The 22746-nt window shown below is 39.5% G+C and overlaps 1 protein-coding gene across 1 annotated transcript in view; it reads left to right on the forward strand.

Annotated features, from left to right (window-relative positions):
* Window positions 1-379: 379 nt before the first annotated feature.
* PCDH15 (protocadherin related 15) overlaps window positions 380-22746 on the forward strand; it is a 695579-nt gene continuing 673212 nt past the window's right edge. Inside the window, exon 1 of the mRNA XM_074999591.1 lies at window positions 380-470. Coding sequence (XP_074855692.1) covers window positions 380-470 — 91 coding nt within the window. The remainder of the gene's footprint in view (window positions 471-22746) is intronic.

A 22746-nucleotide genomic window follows, 5' to 3' on the forward strand; every position in this document is an offset into this window, starting at 1 on the left:
TTGGATTTCTAAACAGTTGTGGCAAAATCTAAAGTTCTGTATCAGCAAAACCTTACAAAAAGCAATCATTATTTATATATTCATTGTCGTCTACTACATATTTGGCTAACACAGAAGACTGCACAGTTCCTTTACACCATGATTGATGTAGAAAGAGCAAAAATGGAAGAAAACTGTCCTGTTCTGGAGATTGGATATGCTTGCTGATACAGATCATTTAGCAATATTGCTTAGGGACCCATAGTATAGCTGACTAATGAAGATCATGAAGTCATAACCTCTGTTCATTGACTGTTGCATTTATCTTAACTGATTAATGAAACTGTCAATTTTTTTTTTTTTTAATTTCAGATCTGCCATGAGTGACGTTCAGCAAAAAATGTTACGGAAGTTTTGTCTGTGGGAATGGTTGGCTGTAGGATTTGTGATTGGTACTATTTTCACAGATTGTTTGGCCCAAAATGATGATGGTAAGTACAGTATTTTACATGTTACCTGAAGACTGCACAGTATAAGGGGGAAATGTTTACCTACATGATTTGGTATTGAGTGGAATGAGATATTAACATTTTGGGAGTAAGGACACTTAGAAGTTTTGTGGGTACTTCAAAGTGCCCGTAGCTATACAGCATGATGGTGCTTTGAGGTCTACAACATCAGAGTTGCTGTGGGGACAGTTAGCCTCATGAGATGCTGCATATTCATCGCAACACTTCATTATTATTCTCCTCTCAGGCTGATTACCATGCCCCCTTCGAAAAAGGGGGCTAGTGTAGATACAGCCATAATGCTTTAAGAAGACAAGTTGCAAGTGAAAGGATAATGGTATATGGCCCTTGTATGCTTAACTATCACAACTAAGTTCACTAGAGATCCTTTAGAGAGAATATCTTCAAGAGCCTGTGGATTATAACCATGGTCAAACACAAGTAACATTAAAAATATAACTTTTATGTACACTTAATTTTATTGTTGCTATTTGAACATGTTTTAATTATTATATGTTTGCAAGTATGTTAATTATTGTATGTTTGCAAGCCTATTTTATTTGGGAATATAGAAGTTACAGCACCAAAATGATAACTTCAATGGAAAAGAAGAATTTTATTCTGCAGCTATATTGACATCGATCTCAGCCAGCCAAAACTTCAGTGTAGGGAAAAGATGCAGTTCTAGGAACCCAAGAAAAAGTATGCATCATGAATTGTAAAATGACATGTTGATAAACCATATTAATTGCTGGTGTGTCTTCCATTAATTTAATGGAGATGTGTGAAGGATGCATTCGACTCAGTATTCATAATCAAATTACAAATGTATATTACTTTGAAATGTTGGTTTAAGAAACAGATGGTTTTAACATACAGGAGAGAGAGAGAGGATTGTTTGTGTGAGCTTGGCCAAGTGAAGGTAAAATGAAGAACTAGTATGAGGCACATACAAGTATGAAAAACAAGCAGTCCTGTAGTACCTTAAAGACTAACATTTTTATTCACTAGGTAATGAGCTTTCATGGGTAAGACCCCCTTCAGCTTATTACCTAAAAAATAAAATTGTTAGTCTTTAAAGTGCTACAGGACTGCTTCCTTTGTTTCGTGAAGATACCAACTAACATGGCTCCTCCTCTGAGACTATATAAAGATGCAGTATGTCTGTCTTTAAACAATTTTTGGTGTAGACTGTTTATAATATTACATTATAGTTGTTCTATTGTTTCATCTTTTGAACTTATAATACTGTAAATTGGTAGAAAGTTGTACACCTTTATGGGTTAGAGTGCTATTTATTTAAATATGGTCCTCTCACCAGTACTTACTGCATTCTGTTTCTTTCGTTTTATGTTGAATTGGGTGATTTTTCTAGAATGCCTACTTTTATTTCAACATTTCTTATTCTTTATTCTGCCTTTTTTTAAGTTTATATTCTATCCATACATAATACAAAAGCAAATTCTTTGTTTCCTCATTCCTTCCTTGTGTAAAATCACAATAATTTTTACCACAAATACGTGCGCTCGAGTTGCTCCCAGAGATAGTGAGGAACATGACTTGTTCCGGTGCTTTGCTTGACTTAGCTGACTTTGTACCACTTTGAAAAATAGTAACTGTTAACCTACGTACTATAATGATTGTTTTAGCTGAAAAGCTTCAATCATGATAGAGGTGTTTTGCAAAAACAGAGTAAGACAGTCTTTATCTTAAAGATCTTGCAATATATTTAATATAAGATCCTGCAATCTGAAGGAACCAGTGAGGGAAGATGATGGAAAAAGTAATAAGAATGTATTTACATTCTCAAGATTTATAAACAACTAGAGTCAAAATACAATGTAAATAGATGAGTATTGAACACTCCCCCGGGGCATCTGATTTCCATTATCAGTTTGGCATTTTCTGGTTGTCTTTGTAGAAGTTAATCCTGAAGAGAGATTTGAAAGACAAGGTATTATCTTTACACACCAGTTTAAGGAGAGTCTTCCATGCATGGAGGAGCAAGCAGCATGAAAGAAAATGAAATTGTTTTTATAGTAGGAGCAAATAGAAAATGGAAGATAGCATCACTAAAGAAATAAGGGAAGGATCACATGATGATGTATTAAACAGTGAGGGACTAAGTTGTTAAGGTGAAAGAGAGAGGGCCTAGACAAGGCTTTTATTAGTGGAACAGATAAAAAATCCACGTCTTACAGAGGTGACAGAGGAAAAAGGGAGAAAGTATGGACACTACCTATGCCTACAATTACACTAGCGAGTTTTGTAGACAAAACTGGAGTTTTGTCAACCTAGTTCATGGATCATCTACACACAAAATGCATTTTGTCAACAGAAACTGTGGACAAAAAAAGGTGTGTAGATGCTTGGGGGGAGGGCTTTTGTAGGCATAGAGGATCAAAAGTTCGATCCGTTTTTGTGTAAGATGCAATCTGTTGATAGCAGTTTTGTCAGAACAACTCTTCCGACAGTAACTTCCGTCAATAGATTGCTATGGTATAACCCGTAGCCTATATGTATTGGTCTAGATAGATAAAACAGAAAGATGTATATCAGCTATAGGGCTTGAAATTTCACCATAAAAGTGTAAGAGACCATGCAGAGAAAAGTTTCATTGGCAGGGATCCAAACTAGAGGGATGCAAGGACAGAACTGGAGGAGAGACCCTTACAACAGTTCTGTGTGAGTCTTTCAGTGAGTTTTGTATTGAAGTGCAGAAGGGAGATGGGACAGCAGTTGGAGGCAGATGCAGAGTAAATGTTGGGGATTTATAAGTTGAGAGGAATCATAGCATACACCTGATGAAAATGAGCTAAAAGAGTGAAGTGAAGGGCTGAGGAAGGCAGTGAGATGGGAGTGGCAGGGTAGGTCATGAAAGGAAGAAGATACCATTGGTTGGCCAGATGAGAGTTCAGAGGAAAGCAGATTAGGAGTCTTACTATTTTTGGATGTGTAGAAGGAGGCATGGATGGGATGAAGAAAATTGTGAAGGGAAGGCAAAAAGGATGTTGTGCTGATGTTCATCTTTAAAATGTTGTTGAGAGAACACAGAACAAGGAGATGCTTTTAGGAGGCTGGGATTGCAAAATGGGATTCAGGGAGGGTGAATAAGTGCTGTTTGAGCTGAATGATGGTAATAGGAAAGGATGAGAATCTGCATCACCAAGGCACTTTCTCCACATGCACTCAACTATATGAGAGCAAAAAGGACCTGAACAAGAATTGGAAGTTGATGGAATGAACTTTGAGGTAGAGTGCTTGGGGGAAATAAAAGAAACCAGGGTAAAGGAGAGACTGTAGTGTAATAATATAACAACAGAGGCTATGGAGAACAGAGCATGGATAGCTGGGAGAGTACAGAGAAATTAACCTCTTGTAATCTATTGTGTTAAACCTCTAGGTTTTTGTAAATACATAACAATATAATCTGTATATAGGAAAAGGCTTGTTAATTGGAAAAGATGTTTTTCAAGTACAGTAAAACTCAATTTAAGTCTCATGTTGTAAACATTTTTATTTAAAAATTGATTTTCTATCCATTTATTCAGATAAATACATGATACAAAGTAAGCCGGGCTACTTGGAGGCCATTAAAAAGAAATCATATTGATTATAGCATTAGCGTGACCTAAAACACTTAATATAACACGAATTAGGGAACATCTGAGAGAAGCTGCAGACTCAAACATTGCCTATAGATCCTGACCACCACTGCTAACCACTTTCTCTCAAGATGAAAGGGGGCCATGTAGGGAAGACAGAGTGGGGAATATTTTAATGTCAATTTTTCCACAATATTCTTTGTCATATACCAATATCATATGTATGTCACCAAATCTTACTTAAATAATACAAATTATCACTTTTATAGTAGAAGCTTTTAATATGAGAAAAATCTGTTTACTTACAATTCAGCAAAATGTTTACTTAGAGTTCTGCATAAACCAATACATTTAATAATATTTTAAACTGCAGCAAGAGACAAGAAGTGAACTAGAAGAGACTACATAGTCTCTAACCTGCATCTTACATTCAGGGAATTAATGTGAATAAATAAACTTCCACATCACCTTAACCAAAAACAAAACAAAAATTAGTTTAGTCAATGTGAATTATTTGTCATATGCAAAGTATTTGTGAACTGCAATTATCTTCATTCAATAATATATTTAAAAGTAGCCATTCTTCTAAAAATAAATTTAAAACCCAATTACAAATGTAGAGATTTAGGATTGAATAAGGATCTTAACAGGATAACACACTACAGCCGTGTCTACACGTGCACACTACTTCGAAGTAGCGGCACTAATTTCGAAATAGCGCCTGTAACGGCTACATGTGTTGGGCGCTATTTCGATGTTAACATCGACGTTAGGCGGTGAGACGTCGAAGCCGCTAACCCCATGAGGGAATGGGGATAGCGCCCTACTTCGACGTTCAACGTCGAAGTAGGGACTGTGTAGTTATTGCGCGTCCCGCAACTTCGAAATAGCGGGGTCCTCCATGGTGGCCATCAGCTGAGGGGTTGAGAGACGCTCTCTCTCCAGCCCCTGCGGGGCTCTATGGTCACCGTGGGCAGCAGCCCTTAGCCCAGGGCTTCTGGCTGCTGCTGCTGCAGCTGGGGGTCCATGCTGCAGGCACAGGGTCTGCAACCAGTTGTCGGCTCTGTGGATCTTGTGCTGTTTAGTGCAAGTGTGTCTGGGAGGGGCCCTTTAAGGGAGCGGCTTGCTGTTGAGTCCGCCCTGTGACCCTGTCTGCAGCTGTGCCTGGCACCCTTATTTTGATGTGTGCTACTTTGGCGTGTAGACGTTCCCTCGCAGCGCCGATTTCGATGTGGTGCTGCGCAACGTCGAAGTTGAACATTGACGTTGCCAGCCCTGGAGGACGTGTAGACGTTACTCATCGTTGCTACATCAAAATAAGCTATTTCGATGTAGGCTTCACGTGTAGACGTAGCCTACAAAGGCTGTTTCCCTTTCTTGATAGTCACATCTTCACAACAAATGCTGCACATGAGGCATATCCACCCTGACTTGTTTAGACTCCATTAATACTGATCATACACTTGACAAGTACTTATTCTCTGTGTGTGTGCGTGCGCACATGCACACATGCATAGAAACACACACCTGCCTCTGTATTTTCCATTCCAGCTCATCTAATAGAGGTTTACCTACAAAAGTTTATGCCCTAATAAATCTGTTAGTTTTTAAGATGCCACATGAATCCTTGTTGTTTTGCAGATACAGACTAATATGGCTAAAACCTCTGAGACAAACTGGCTTCCACAATACTATAATCTCTCATTTTATAAATTGGGCATGTTGTAGCAATGAGATGTAGAATACATGAATATTCAGATGCTGAGTTTGAACAGCTGCCTGGGAAGCTTATGGTTATCTGGCTCAGGAAACCAGATTCTCTCTATTATAGCCACAAGATTCAGATCTGGATTGAAGTTCAGGTTTTGAAACATTCATTCACCCCACCAATTCTGAAGATTTTCAGATCAACCTGCTTTAGAGTTGTCAGTACTCTATTCCAGATCTGAAGAAATGGGTCTGCTTCATGAAAGCTCATCACCTAATAAATTGTTTTGTTAGTTTTTAAAGTGCTACATGACTGCTTCTTTGTTTTGTCAAGATACAGACTAACACAGCTACCTTTCTGACCGTCACTATTCTGTGTGTTATTGTTGCTGCTTCAGGTATTTCTGTTGGCAATGGTTTTCTTTCGGATAAACTCTTGTTTAATACACTGTATTCAAGTTGTTGAGATGTTTCAAGTCATTGAGTACCAAGTAATTTTATCACTAAAATACTAAATTCGTAGTGTGAAGAAACAGGAAATAATTGGCCAAATTTTCATTGTCTTTTCATCCAGGGATGTGAATTTCAGTACTGTAGTCACATGGAGTTCTTTGTCAGACTGGAGGGAATACCACAACAACTGAAATTAACTACTGTTAAAGAAAATAGAATAAAATTAAAAACAAAAGAGAATGCAAACAATAAAGAATGGTTACATCATTTACAATCTCTTCTATGTGTCTTTCTCTGGAGAGCTTTCAGCAGATATTATACCTTCCAACAGTAGGGCTTCTCTTGAATAGGCTCCTAGTAATGAATAGTGTTTTAGTGAAACACTGAGAAAAATATAGATGGACAAATGTTTTTGTGAAGGTTAGCTGAGTCCCACCTGGGTTATCATGGATAACCTGAACAGTTTAAAAAATGGACAAATATAATATTATCTGAAGGCTATGGAACATTTCAGAGCCATGACCATCTACCTGCACGTGCCACCATGCACTCACTCTTCCACTCCACAAGCCAAGAAGCAGAGACAGTAAACTGTGCTAGTGACAACTGGGGGCTCAGCAGCAACAGAATGCTTCTCTTTGATCCATGAATCCAGAAGAACTGAGACTCCCACTCCCGCAACCCAAGAAAGGTGTCTGATGCAACGTGCAGCGAGAGCTTGCAGACACTGCTTGAAAAACTAGTCGCAGGCACATTTGTGGCTAAAGCTAAAGGCACTGCAGTATAAACAAGGACTGCCAAATTTCTAACTGCATAAAACCAAACACCCCTGCCATGCCTCTTTCCCAAAGCCGTGCCCCACTCTGACCCTTCTCTGAGGCCCTGCCTCGGCTTCCTACATCATTCCTCCTGCCATCATTCACTCTCCCCTACTGCTGTTCATTGTCCTTTTTTTTTTTTTTTTTTTTTTTCCTCCAAAGAAGCAGGGAACTTAACTTCTGTGGGTATTCTAGGAGAGCACCGGGACACTAGTGGGAAGGCATTTGTGCAGAAATTTTGAGACCAGGGGAGAATACTGGAGTCACTTTGGAAAACTAACTAGGCAGTGGAAGCCAGGGTAAGAGTCACATGCTTTTATGATGGCTGTTGGTTCCAGGATGATGAGTCAGAGCAGCATACCATTTAAAGCAGCCAGCATTTCAGAGCAGGCATGACACCATCCCTTACTAATCTGGGTTGAACCCCAAAACTCCACAGCTATTTAGTGTCTTTGGAAGGAAAAGTTATGTGTCACAGTTACATTTAGTTCAATACAATCAGTCACGTCCTTTCACATCCAAATTCCAAACTCGCAACAAATAGCAACAGTACAAGTAAGAGCACTTTTAGAGGACAGAGTTATTACATTTTGTAGAGAGCATAGTTTTTCTTTTTTGTTTTTGTTTTTTGTTTCTTTCTATTTCACCACTGATGGAAGAGAGATGAAAGGCAAACTGTTTAATCAGCTGCAACAGATCCAGTCTATAGTACAAGTCTGGGGATTCACTTCCTTCATCTGCTAGCTAATCACTTTCTCAATTAGAAACAAATGATAGTCAAGCAGTTTTTGAAATTAAAATACATTTGGCTCCCAATCTCATTATGAAGGCAAAACAAATAAAAATCATGCCAAGCTCCACCAATCTGTTTTGGAGTTTTAATTAATATGTCAGGGTTTTTTTTTTGCCCCCCCCCCAAATCTTGAAGAAATAGGACTGTGTGGAAACAGAATAATGCATGTATTCAATGTTTTCATGGTGTTGGATAGTAACAGAGAGAGAACCATGTTAGTCTATATTCTATCAGAACAAAAAGGCAGTCCAGTAGCATTTTAAAGACTAACAAAATAATTTATTAGGTGGTGAGCTTTCGAGGGACAGACCCACTTCTTCAGACCACAGCCATATTGAGTCTGTTCTGGTATGGCTATGGTCTGAAGAAGAGGGTCTGTTCCATGAAAGCTCATCACCTAATAAATTATTTTGTTAGTCTTTAAAATGCTACTGGACTGCTCTTTTTGTTTTCATGGTATAGGGTTGTTTTGCTAGGTGCTCCCTCTTTAAAAAAAACAAACAAAAACAAAAAACTTACTCTGTTTTATACTTTTTTTTTTCCTACCGTCTATTGGTAGTCTTGGAAAATTTTGTCACATTTCAAATGGAGCCCTTTGTTTCTATATTAGGTACAATAGAGACATTAGCAGTTCAAACTTCCTCATGCTTCCCTAGCAGTATTCCTCCTTTTTGACCTTGAGGAGGTATAAGTGAGAGAAGACTATTCCAGTTTCCAAACTGTCTATGATGTTAGTGCATTTGTGATACTGGGTTTATTTGGATGTACAATCTTTACCCATAGGCCACCTTAAAGCTTTTAAATAACTGCTTGCAGTGACACTCTCTATATGCGAGAATTGGATATGATGTAGTGATTTAACTATCCAACCATATCACATGAACAGTCTCTCGATGTTATGCTGAGACTGTAAGTGAAACTAAACGTCTGGATTTTTTGTAATCATCTTTACTGAATACCACCGTAGGTCTACAAAAAAAAACTGTCCAAGTGTTATGAACTGTCAGCAATTGAAGATTCAGCCTCTGATTGATATAGATAGCAGTGGGGGGCAGCTGGGTTGTGGAGTTATAATTTTGCATGCCACCATGTAAGCAAAGTAGCATAGACAGGACATTACATCACAGCAACCTGGGTTCCATAAACTATTATTGGGTGGCTTTGGATTGGTGGGAGGTTTTTCTCAGCAAGTGGGTGGTGTGGGTGGCTGGCTGTGTGTCTGGACATGTCTCAGTGCTTCTGTTTGGAATGAACATAACCTCCTCTCTCTCTCATATACTTAACATTATACAATCTCTGATTTGATTGGTAACCTGATTCTCGACTTTCATGGAGGTAGTAGAATTTAATTTTACAAGAAGCCATTTTGTTTACCTATAATATTTAAACCAAAGCAATACCCTATTTCAATATCTTCCAGGCACAAGTCCAATTACAACGGATTTTAAAAATATATACAAAGGAAAACTGAATCTGGCAAATTGTGTTGAAGAGGGAATAGCATGATTTACCACTGATACCTGAACAAGTCGTAGTACATGTAAGGCTTATTTGTCACTGACAGATCATTGAGGTACATTTAATTCAAAATAATCAGTCATGTCCTTTCTCATCAAATTCCAAACCTACAACAAATAGCAACAGTAAAAGTAAGAACTTTTAGAGGACAGAGTTTTTACATTTTATTATTCTAGGTGGTAAAGAGCATTAGTTTTCTTTCTCTTTTTTTATTTGTTTTCTTTCTGTCTAATTTACCATGTAGATAAGGAAAAATTCAGTGGAAATGTGTTATAATAGAAATGCAGGGGATATACACAAAGGTGTATACCACATTTCAACTATAAGCTAAAGAAAAACCCTAAAGGAATTGAGATTAACTTCATTTACAGAAATTTAGATTTGTCTGAGTTAGAATTCAGTACTTAACAGTGCACAGTAGTTCAGGATTGGAAGTAAAGAATGTGGTATCTAATTGAAACTGTAGGAGAATTCAGATTGCTGTGTGTTGGAATTGACTTTGTTGGCATTTGGTGACAATAAGCTTAACATCTCTACTTTTGTGCAAAGTGCCATGGGATTTTGATTGATCACAGATGTTCAGGACATTTGATTTTATCTTCTCAAATGACAGTGAGGTGTGAATTTTTTGCTATATGGAGGTGATTACATTGCTTGTAGCAGAATGCCTGCAATTAAGTCAATTCACATCCTCAAACCAAAAATGGGCAATGACTGCCACAAAGAGTGATGCTAAAATATGTGAAGTAGTAGATAAAGATTACAAGTATCCCATGCATCACATAGTGAGGGCCTTTTGAGGTGAATGTAATTTTCTTTATTATTGTTTGTTTGAATCACAATTCTAATATTGCCATGACTATAAGCAGAAAAAGGAGGAGAGAAATTCAGCATTTATGTACATGAAGACAAATATGTTATCCTTCTGGGAATAAATTCTTAGATGTCATAATGGCCAGTAAACATCCCTAATTTATTCACAATGCAGTTACTGAGTGCAAATGTCTTGAATGTGCAAGCGAAACAAGATGGGATATTTAAACACATTAGAAGATCACTTTCACAGATGGACTTAAGTGACTGCAGTGCATTTGGTAGCAAGACTGAGCTCTATCTGAACATAAAATTATTCTGACATGGAAGAAAATATTTCCATGAAAATTTCTACAATGACCTTTGCTAAACAATTCAGGAGCTCACTAGGCAAATGTTTTATTATTCTTGCAACCAGTGATAAAAAGATGTGCAGAATTTGAGGCAGAGGCAATGGCTTATTCCTTCCCTACCTTCTTCCTGAGAAGCTGCTGACCCGCTAACCAAATGCTGCCCAGACAAAGCTCCTGATATGAAAGTAAGCCTCTCTTCCAGAGAGGCCCACAAAAATGTTGTTTTCCGTACAGATTTTTTCCAGGATTGGTCTAAAACACAGTAAAATAATTGAGAGAAAGTTCACTGGTGTTAGGAAGTTTAAGTTAAAATATATAATATTACAAGCAAGTAAAATATATAATATTAAAAGCTCTTTAGCAAAAAATGAATCTGAAGTAAATGAACTAACATTGCTATGCCATTTTTTTCAGTTGTTTCTCTGTAACTGTAACTTAATCTTCTATATTCCTATCCTGTAACAAACCATATGTGGATGCATCTTATAAAAGAACAAAAAAATTGAAATTGAAAAAGTGAAATTGTTCTGAGGAAGAATACAACAGCAAAAGTAGTCTATTAATAGATTCAATCATGTTAAAGCAAAACAAAACAAAACCCACTCTTTCCTATTTACTGTTGCATTGGATCCTTCTTCATTAATTTGTTATCTTAAAGAATAGTGAATTCAGCAGGAAATATAGGGTGACTCTATAAATTGTGGATAAATATAGTCTCTAATAATTTCAAAAGGTAATTTGAAAAGAATTAATCTTTCTGTAAGTTAATTGTGTGAACTAGCTCAATGTGGCAAATTAATTCTTGATCATTCAAAATTGGATATTTCCAGGACATTTATAATCTTTTCAGGTGGACTCATGCACTGTACATACATGGTGAAAGAGGAAACATACAAATTAGTGCTTGCCTGCAGGCTGTTTAGAAAATATGTAGTGTTTGGATGAGAATTCATGGCACGCCCGGGTTAGTCTGAGAGTTGAATTAGTCTGGAATCAGGAGGGATCTGTATCATCTATGATGCCACTTTTTTTTAAAAATGAAATCCCCACCCATCTGTGTTTACTGTCTAGTTTGCTGTTTTATAGTGTGTGTGAGTTTAAGTACTGCTGCTGTTACGGTAATGTTCTGAGACATTCTGGGGCCTTTTTCAGAGTCTCCTGGAGATGGCAGAAGTCTAAAGCCAGCACTTGTGGTATAGTGGTGAAGGCACTGCACATTCTAAAATCTAGTGCTGGGCCTATCCACCCGAGGATCCTGTGTAAATCATACCTCCTGCTGAAAGTCTGACAACTGCTGCTGTGAGGCAAGAAGGTGGAATCCCTCTGAGGAGGGAAGTAACAAGAACATGTAATAAAATCAACTTCAGCTGTAGTTATGTTGAAGTCTTTTGAGTAAACCATGCCTATTTTTTTGAATTCAATATTTACAACCAGCAGAGAAGCTAATGCATGTACATGAACAATCTCTCTGTGTATTTGTGTAGCAATATCACCATCGTTAGTTCCCGCTCATGAAAGCTTATGCACAAATAAATGTGTTTAGCCTTTAAGGTGTCAATGGATCCTTCATAGTTTTTGCTAAAACTGACTGACTCAGCTGCCTCTCTGAATCCAGCTTTAGTTCAGACAATTTTAGTATACCCAGCTTCTGTGGTGGTGATTTGTACATTTTTGAGTCTTTTGTTTAGAAGTAGAAGTCCTCTCTTTTAAGGCTGTAGAGTAGTTTTCTTGTTTTGGCCTGCTTTACAGTAGACATTTAGGCAGGTAAACTGTCTCACTCCGGAATATGAAAAATCTACATCAGAGGGATGTGGTTAAGCCAACCTAGATACTTGACAGAATTCTGCATTGGTGTAGCTTCTGATGTCACTTGGGGAGATGGATTACCGATGCAATCAGTGGAATTTTTTCCTTTAGTGTAGGTAGCATCTTCACCAAACCACTGCTGCAGCATCAATGTGGTCTTGCAATGATTGTGTGTAGACAAGTCCAAAGCCATAGTTTCTAGGTCAGCAAATATGTCCCTGTGAACCAGATTTTGCAGCACATTAAAATATAGAATAGAGGTTAAGCAAGAATGCTATTCCAGATGTGAAATGGGGAGAAAATGTATCCTTATATAAGTAATAAAGAAAGCAGCTGTTTTGTTGCGGAGCTTTTGCTCACTTAATTTTTAATAATCTGTTCAGTTTACCTTTAGATTAGCCATATTTAGCACCTTTAGAAAATTAAGATTAAAACCAATAGCATTATAGGAAAAAGAGAATTAAGGAAAGTCATGAATATGCCCCAGATCCAGTATGCATAGGTACAATTGCCAAATTATGAGATTTCTCTGTTGTTTAAAAGTTCTTATAGAAGTATTTATTCAAATAATTGCTCAGTTTTAAGTGGTGATGCATTGTAATGAAATGACTATTAGATTTAATATAAGTAAATGGGCATTTTCTCATCATGGATTCTAATGAATCTCTAAAGTGACTCCTGAGTTCTTTATCAGTGCAACTAATAGTTGAAAACTAATGCTGTTCCAAAGGTGTAATTCAAAAGTTAATGTGAAAAAAGGAGGAGGCTTCAGAAATTTAAAAAAAAGTGGGGCAGTGAAGGTATTCATGATTGGATATAGTGATATTCTAAGCAAAAGGATTTCAATGATATTTGTAGATATTTCTTTCACTTCTCTTCACTCTCAATAGATATTCCAGGCTTCAAATTGTTTGCAGGATTGTGCATGCTGTTTGGTTGCAAAGGAACTGGTGAAGTGGTGACATCACCAGTAATGGTATCACTAAACAGGGTGAATCCTCTGTGAGTTTTTTGTTTTGGTTTTGGTTTTTAGTTTTTGGTCAAGGTGATAATTGGGGAAAAGAAAGAGAAGTCTGAAAACTGACGGGGAAGTCATGAGGAACATGGAGTCCAAAGGTCAGACAGAAAGGCCTGGCCATGCTTGCCTGGAGAGGAGGAATAACTTAAGAAGGGTCAGGAGAGCTCTGAGAGAGAACCTGAAGAGGAGACTTAAAGGAGCTCAAGTTGTCGTTTCTAGTCTTGAAAGCTTCCAACATAGATAGTTCACATTGTGCTCTGGAGGGGAGACTGTCCTGAGAAGAAATAAGACTCCAAAACCATACCCATCATCCTTGAACAGAAGGTGATATTGAAAGGTGACGACAGATGTGGACAGGCCGCAACACAATGCACATGTACAATTCTAAATAATACAGATGCTCAAAAAAGCTTTACGTAGACAAATGAAGTTGAATAGTTTCTGGGTGTATAAATTATATTTAGTGCTTCTAGTTCCATGTGAGGTTATATTTCTTCTTTAGATAATCATGATTTTGTTATTTTCACTAATTCTAAGATTAAGCTTGCTATACGCTACTAATATACTTAGACACATGACTAACATCATGGAGTGATGCTATAGAAAAATAATTACATGACACATAGGTGTATTTTGGTGGGCTCCTTGGAGGTGAAAAGCTAAAAGACTTCTATGAATTTATGTGGTGCCAAGTGTTGGGGAGATGTTTGGGGCAATTGTGTGAACTGACTGTATTGATTTATCTGTAGGAGAGATTTGTGTTGAATTCAGGGATGAGGCAATGTGTGGTTAGGGTTATTCTGGAATTGTATGTGTTCTATGTTGCACTGGGAAAGTTGTGTGTATTTGGGTGGCCAGTGTAGGTGGGAGCTATGGTGAGGGGTTGTGTGTTAATTTAGGATTGGAAGGGTTGTACTGGGAATGGAGTTTGTGCAGGTGGCAGTTGGGCACCTGTGTGGCATTTAAGCCACATAATCCCTCATACTGGTGATAAAATTGTTGTATGAAAATTAGCTATAATGGAAGGTTGAGTTGAGCGATTACTTGAGTTACCTCTACTACATTGTTTTAGGAGTCTTGGAATGACAAAGATACATGTGTTACTTTGTAGCTTTACCCTTGTGTAGTTACATTCTAGTGCATCTGACAAAGTGGGTCTTTGCCCATGAAAGCTTATGCACCAATGCATCTGTTACTCCAAGTCTATAAGGTGCCACAGGACTTCTTGCTGTTTTTGCTGATTCATACGAACATAGCTACTCCACAATGCTTTTGTAGTTGTATACCTCACAGACATAATTTGAAAAATCAAAATGAGTGGGAACTTTGACACTTCATAGGAAACTGACTACAAATCCTATTGATTATTCAACATGGAGATATTTTGAAGAAGAAGAACGAAAACTCCCTGTCTTAACTATAGTGGTAATTGTTCCATCACTTCCCATTGTCTCTAAAGACCTTCTTAAGCTTCAGAGTGACATTCCTGGGAGTGCATATTGATAATACTGTACGGGATTTATGTTTTCAGTACTTTTAATAATGTTGAGCAATACTATACAATAGTTTCATTTCTTTCAGCAAGCATACCTAAAGTTTTGACTATAATGAAAGCATACTATTAACGTTTGTCTCAGTGTTAAAAATACCATTAAATAGTAAATGCAGCCAATTTTCCATGTCATTCATTCATTCTACTGACTCTTTCAGTGTCGGATTTACAAGGACACTGGGAACTTTAATAAATACAAAATCTTACTTTGCATCTCCTCTGAAGAAATACGTCACTTATAGCACTAGAGTTTCCCTAATGGTACTTTAGAACATTGGTTCAAAGCTGAATTGGAAGGAAAACTTCTACTAACTGAATTAACACCATCACTTCTTGCTGTGCTTGGGTTTTCCTTGTAGGCTTCTTGTCCAAGTAATGACCAGGCATGACAATGCTTTCATTGGGAGATCTAATTAGAGTGCTTGAGGGATTGTGGCTATTGAACAGACTATTATTTTTACAGTTCCAGTGGAGAAAACAAAAATGTGCCTTTTTGTTAAGTCCGTTGTCAAAATGTGGTCTTTTCTAAATTCCTAAAATGGCCAACTTTTATTGTTAATCTTAACTGAAATGTTCACTTTTACAAGATATATTATTATAACAATACAAATGTTAACCTATTTATGCTATAAATACTTGGTAATTTTTACATTTCAGAAACATAACTGTACCTTGTACTCTTTTTCATACATGTTGAATGGTAACAGAGAGAGAGCCGTGCTAGTCTATATACCATCAAAACAAAAAAAGTCTTTAAAAGTGCAAGTGGACTGCTTTTTTATTCTAATTTCAGATAGCGTAAATTGGGATAGCCCCAATGACTGTTTGGAAACATCTGTTCCACACCCATCCTCAGCTTTGGGTTTTAGTCACCCAGGCTCCAGTATTGTGACTGTTTATGAACATGTTTAAGTGTTTGCAGTGCTGGAGTCTGATCTAATGATTTCAATCTCAGCCTTTACATTTTGTGATATTTTTTTAAAGGAGCTCTGACCAAAGAACCATTTCCACAGCCCTTATAATAGTATGGAGCAAACAAACTAGAGTTGTGCTAATGAGTCAGCATTTTCCATATACGTGTAGAATTCTAACTACTACTGAAAAACAAACAAAAAAAAAACAAACCTGGGACAACAAAGAAGTCTGAAGCTCTTTTTCCTTGCTTTATATTAATATGATTTAAAGGAATGTACAAATTTTTGACAGTTTAGTCTGTCTGAGGCTGTGTCTACACGTGCCACTTTTTCCAGAAGTGGCATGTTAATGCTAATGAGGTGCGGATGCAAACTTTCCACGCCTCACTAGCATGCTGGCCCATGGTTCTGAGCCCAGAAGAAGGGGAGAAGGGGCTTCTGGAAGATACGTGCAAGCTGCATGTCTGCACATGTACCTTGGAGTCCACAAAAACTTCTCCGAACCATGTGCCGATATGCTAATGAGGTGCAGAAAATTTGCATCTGTGCCTCATTAACATCTTCCGCATAGCTCATTAGCGTGCCGCTTCTGGAAGAAGTGGCATGTGTGGACACAGCCTAAAGGTTTAAAAAATGGAAAGCTGCCTCTGACCAGACTTGTTCTCTTCACTTGTAGCCCTTTGAAAAACTTAAAATATTTTCCTCCTTCACAGTTTGTTTTTTTTCCCAGATAAAAGGTGCTGGAACCCCTCGTAGCCTCAAACTGCCCCCAGGCTTTGCCACCTGCAGCCCCAAGTGACCCCTCTGCCCCCTAGCTTAACCCTCTCGCAGCCCCAAATCACCACCCGGCTTAACTCCCCTACAGCCCTATACCACGCCCCCACCCACCCAAATGCTTAACCCCATTGCAGCCCCAAACCATCTTGCTCGCCCCCAGGCTTAACTACCCAGCAGCCCCAAACCACCCCCAGGCTTAACCTCTCGCAGCCCTAAACAACCCCCACAAACCCATGGATTCACTTACCTCACCCAGGAGCTCTGCATGCTGCTATCCCCTACTGCTCATTCGCTGGTTACAGTCTCCTCTTCACCACAACTACTTGGTTTCCCACCAGCCCTCTGGCTCTCCCCACATACAGCAACCAGAACCCTGCCACACTGAAAGGGTAGGACTCGATTTAATTGGTTAACAACCGCTCCCTCCTGCCAGCTGCTAAACCAATGAAATTGAGTCCTAATTCTTTCTGAATTGCTCACCTTGATTGTCTTTTTCTGATTTGTCCTCCTTGCTTACTGTTTTTGGTTCTCTGTGTCTTAAATATTGAGTCTGTTCTGGTCTGGATATGGTCTGAAGAAGTGGGTCTGTCCCACGAAAGCTCACCTAATAAACTATTTTGCTAGTCTTTAAAGTGCTACTTGACTGCTTTTTCCTTCATTCATAGTTTGTGTGGCTGGTAATTATGCTGATACAAAGAACATTTCTTAACATGTGCACAGTGAAGCCTGGTTATCTGGGTGCCAGGACTGCTTACCCTACAGGATAACCCAGGGATACTGAATAATGAAGATTGTATTCTATATGATTTTTGAGGAAACCATTACAATATTTTTTAAGTAGTGACTTGTATAGACAGCCAACGAAATGCATTTTTATCACCTAAATTCTATTAAATTAGTTTATTAAAATAAACTACGGAGTTAGCTACTCTGTGGTTTGTTTTAGAATAATTTATTGTGCACACCTGGGCTCCTTGCATTCCTCCATCTTGCAGGCAAACTATTTGTGTGCTAACCTCCTATCCCTCTCTATTTCAGGGATTTCTTGCAACTTCTTCTGGTCTCCTTGGCAGAGGTTTTGTGTGCCCCCCATTTACCTCTGATTCCATACAAGAATCCTCCATCCCCCTCCCCCCATGTCATTTAGTTCTTTCTGCACCCGTATATGATACAGAGTGGCCATGTTTCCCTATGCTAAATATGGGACACTGAGTAAAATTACTCATATTCAAGTGAGTTCAACAGTAATCACTTAGGACCATGCAGTGTACACACATTCAAATTAACATCAAATTGATTGTGTCCCATTTCAAAGAAATACTGCGTAGTTGGATTCTTTTTATTTACCTTCTTGTCCTTTAGGGTTCATTCTGGGAAGGGACACGTGCACACACACCACACCACACACACATACCATGAGCCTCCTCCCAGGGAGAGGTGACACACATGCTCTCATATACCCCCAAACCTGACAGTTGACCAACTGACCCTCTCCTCCCTGCCCCGTGCTGTCTGCTGTCCTCCATGCCTGACTGGTCCCTGAGATGGACCTTCCTGTCCTGCTACCTGGCACTGCATCTTCCTGAGGCAACAGGCAGGGAGAGGCATGCAGGGCCATATTGCCCTATACACCCTGATTTCTGCCATGCTTCACATCAGAATGTGGCCAGCAGTAGCCTCTCAGCACTGTGAAGGAGGGAAGGGGTAGGAGCTGCTTCCAGCTGCAAAGGAGGTGAAGGAAGGGGAAAAGGGATACCTGGTCCTTGTCTGCAGAGCTCGTCTCTTCCCCCTGCCCCCACCTCATGTTTGAGGCAGCTTCTCACTTCCTGCTTCCATAGTGTTGAAAGGCAGCTCATGTCTCCAGGGTGCTGCTGGCCACCCACATAACTTAGCCACGTTTGTCCTTCGCAGCAACAGGAAGGAGTTAAGCCCTGAGTATGCCTTGTGCAACTGAGATCTGAGAACCTGACTGCAGGAACATCAGCAAATAGGACCAGAGAGGTTGCCCAGTAGGGGAGAATGTCTAAAGGACAAATCAGCCCCTTGCTCCTCGGGGCAATATTTAGGGCCCAGGTTGTTTAGATGAGGAGGGGGCTAAGCTTCTGTCCCTAGGGAGTGCTGTGGAGCCTGTACTCTTGGGGCATGAATAGGATGGAAAAATCCTCGCTCAACCACACCATCACTCCAGAGCTTAGCTGAGAGGCTTCCCCATGCCAGCGCTGTGTGAGGCTTTGGCGCAGTCAGGACTCAACTCATCCTGGTTAGCACCCTGAACTTGGGGCTTTCCTGGGTCACTGGCCCAGCCAGAGGCAGTGGGAGAAGAAAGGCTACTGCTAGCCAGGCTGTTAGTGAGTGGAGTGTTCTGAGTAGGGGCTGGTTCTCAGCACAGTGCTGGCAATGGGGCATACCCTGCTGGAGATGATATGGAGGAGCAGTGAGACTGAGACGTATGAAGAGGCACAGCACAAAGAGGCTAATGAGAAGAGGAGCATGTAAATGTCCAAAGTGTGGGCAGCAGAGGCAACTTGTAACTGGCCGTCACCTGGCATCTGCCTCCACTGATCAGCAGGTCACACTGTGCAGCCAGTGCTAGCTGGAGGAGGTGAACTGTGCAGGCCAAGGGCCAGTATGCCGTGGAGGCTGTGCTGATGGCCTAACAGGAGGAGCAGCTGGCCCTGTGTGTGGCATCTTTGCTCTGACCACCAGCCTTACACTCATGCCCTCCGTTGTCAGCCACTGAACCCTCTCACTCAATGCTGCTGCTTCATTTCCATTACTGATGGGTGGGGGATATGAGACAGAAAATATGGGACAGTTTGTTTTTAAGAAAAAATAATCGGGACACTGCAAAGAGGACTTAAAGATGATATCGCACTTCTCTCATGCCCTCCATTTCCCCTTTATTCCTCTGGTAGTTGCTCTGTACCCCTATTTCCTTTTTCTGCCTCTGTCCTTGTAGAATTGTTTGTTTGTGTTCTCTCTACCGGGGTTCTGTGGGCCTCCCCTTCTTCTGATGCTAATTCCAGGGTCTTCTAGTATTCACTCTTTGCCTGTGTATGGCTCCATTTTCCTTCTTCCTCCCATTCTAAGATCTCCTCTCACTCGAGGGCCTATGTGTCTCCTCTTTCTCCCCTTAATTATTCTCCTCATAGCAGGGGATCAATGTGCATTCTCATTCTTCCCTCCTGCTATGTGGGGGGTGGAGGCTTCATCTCTATTCGATGCCAGGGTCTTTGTGTGTACCTCTTCTTTTTCTTTCCTTTTGCTCCCATTCCATCAGTTCTCTCTATACCAGGGTTCCCCATCTACCCCTTTGCAGGACAGGGGCTTGACATAGACCCCTATTTTTTTTCCTCTTCTCACCACCCTTCGTATTTCTCTGGAGGGCTGAGTCCATTAGTGTATCACCATATTAAACCCTACTGGAAGGGACAGTATTGCAGAGGTGGTATTGCATGTGGCAATAATGGTTTCTACCAACCAAGTTATTTGATCTCCAGACAGTGTCAGAGATGTTTCAATCTGTGACTGTGCTTAACTGCTGGTAGGGCTTTGACTGTGTGTGTCCCCCTTCCCATTTTTCCTGTTTCAGTTTGCCAGTTTTCCCCAAAATGAATAGAAGCCTGGCAACTGATGCAGGCAGGATTTGCTGCAATTTTGAAGTTGATCAGAAATGTGTTCAAAAGTTATCATGCTAAAAGCAGATAAAGAGTGAAATGCCATCAAGGTGTTCACAAGCTCAGTATGGGGCTGTGAGTCCAGGGAGCTGTCTGATAGCAACTTTGTCACACCTGGTTTTATCTTGCTCCTTCCTCTCTATGCAGTTCTCTTCTTTCAGTCTTGCACTCTCCCTCCTTCCCATCACCAGCCCTAGCACTGCACTTTGGAGAGACTGACTTGCTACTGCTGCACCAGAGATGGGACTGGCTCACTGATCCTAGTCACACATGGAATTGACTCGCTCTGCAGCTTCATGGCCTCACCGCACTGCTTGGTGCTGGGCTCTGTGAACTACTGCTCATCTATTGCTCGGCAGCCACATGGCTCTATGCTGGTCTGGCCCTGATACAACCAGCAGCAGGGGTGGTGTCATGGCTCTCATTTGTCCTACTCACCCAGCAGCTCCCTATGCTGGCCCCAAGCCTCTTGGCAGTTAAAGGGACAGACTGCTCTGTTCCACCAGTATTTTTGAAATCTCAGCTGATGATCATCTAAACAAAACTATAAATTACAAGAGAGAATTTTGTTGTTTGGCCACAAAAATGTAGCTGAAATGTTGCTTACTTGAGACATGTAACTCAGCGGTTTAAAGTGCCAGCAACCAATTTGTTTTATTGTTCTTTTAAAAGTGCATTTTGTGTGTTGAAGGGGTTAGGAAATGTCCAAAAAAATTGTCCTATTCTTATTCAATTTAGGCCAGTTTTGATATTTAATCATCATCATGGAAGTATGAGAAGTATGAACAAGGTTTTTTTTGTCACTATTCAAGTTCAAAAGGCCATATTTTCCACTGCAGTACTAATCAAATTAGTCTTTACTCTCTGGTAACAAGTAAGAATGTGGACACTAACTCTAGGGAAATCCTGATCTCATCAAAATCAATAGTGGTGCTTTCTTTGAAAATGAGGCCTAGATTTCACCCAGACTTCACTTCACCAAGTGAGAGGATGATTTGTGTTCTTACTTATGAGTTAGGCATCTTTTCAGAGGATGGATACTTTCAGTTGCTTGCTCACCTCTGGTATTTAATAGGTACAAATTATAATTATATACACGAATAAGCTGTATGGTTTTACACAACTAGAATAAAAAGTTAAACTTTCCTTTGTTGGGGCAAAATTCAATCTGTTTCAGAGAAAGTGATTATTTATTAGAGTTGTATGAATTTATTAGGTGATGCAATTTGCCCCTTGTTTTTTTTCAATTAATACTTTTCAGATATCAAGTTTTAAATATGACAAATTTGCAAACCTTGTGATAAAAACATGAAGGGTTATTTTTTTTTTAAATAAACCTTTTTCTCCTTGTCAGATAATACCGCTCAACTTAAATGATTCATCAGTCAGTTGCCATACAGGAACAATTGTTCGGCAATATATTTAATTGCAATTCTTTGTGAACTGTGTGACGATGATCAGCTTGTCCACAGATTATACAGGTTTTGCAGTATGCAAATCCTAGATTTTTAACCTTCCTATAATCTTTTTTTATCCCATCAAGTTGAGGTTTATAAAGGTATCTAAGAAATATCTGACATCTCAGTGATGAAAGATGCAGTGGTCTTCAAGAATAAAATCTCTGTTGTGCTCAGTAATGGTTAGATATTTTATCTGAACCACAGATGAAAATTTCAACTCTGATTTCAGTATTTCTGCTATTGTGTTGTCAGATGAGATGTTAGTTAACAGATTTTATTGTTTCTTGTATTTGGGACCCTGGTGATTAACAATTTTCTTACTGGAATGGAATCACTATTGTTATGGTCCCTGGTGAGTTAGATACATAAGAGCAGGCCATGGGTAGGATACAGAGGAGTAGCTCTTTTTTGTGGTGTGTATCACAACAGCAACGTGGAACTGCTATAATTCAGGATTTCTCCCTGTAGATATTGTGGCAGGCTGTCCAGGAACATTTGATCAGCCACTAGGCACAGCCACAGACCTGTGTCTCGAGCAGAGATTGTTTGTAGGACCTTTAAATTCTAATCTAAGTGCTGGCTAGACTGATATCTACAAAGAAGTTGGATTTCAATTCTCTCCCAAATCTGTATGTTTCAGATCCTCTCCATACAATGCCCAAATAAATGTGATTAGTGGGGGAAGACACAATCTTAGATCCACTGCCATTACACTATAGCACAGATGTTCTAAAAGTCTGATTATTGCATATTCCTTTCCAGATCTACCTGCTGCTTGCATATCTCTGCCTTTTCATCACTGCTATTTTTTTTAATTCTTCATGCTACCTGTTTTATCCATGTGTCCATCTTTTACTGCTACATACACATATAGTCATAGGGTGACATATACAACTAGCAAAATACCCCATGTCTAAATTCTGAGCTCAGTCAGTCTGAACAGTTGCTGGGCAACTAAACCCATTCTGTATAGTGACTGGTAGTTAGGGCTCTG

Source organism: Carettochelys insculpta, chromosome 7 (genome assembly GCF_033958435.1).
Source record: "Carettochelys insculpta isolate YL-2023 chromosome 7, ASM3395843v1, whole genome shotgun sequence".
NCBI classification, from domain to species: domain Eukaryota; kingdom Metazoa; phylum Chordata; order Testudines; family Carettochelyidae; genus Carettochelys; species Carettochelys insculpta.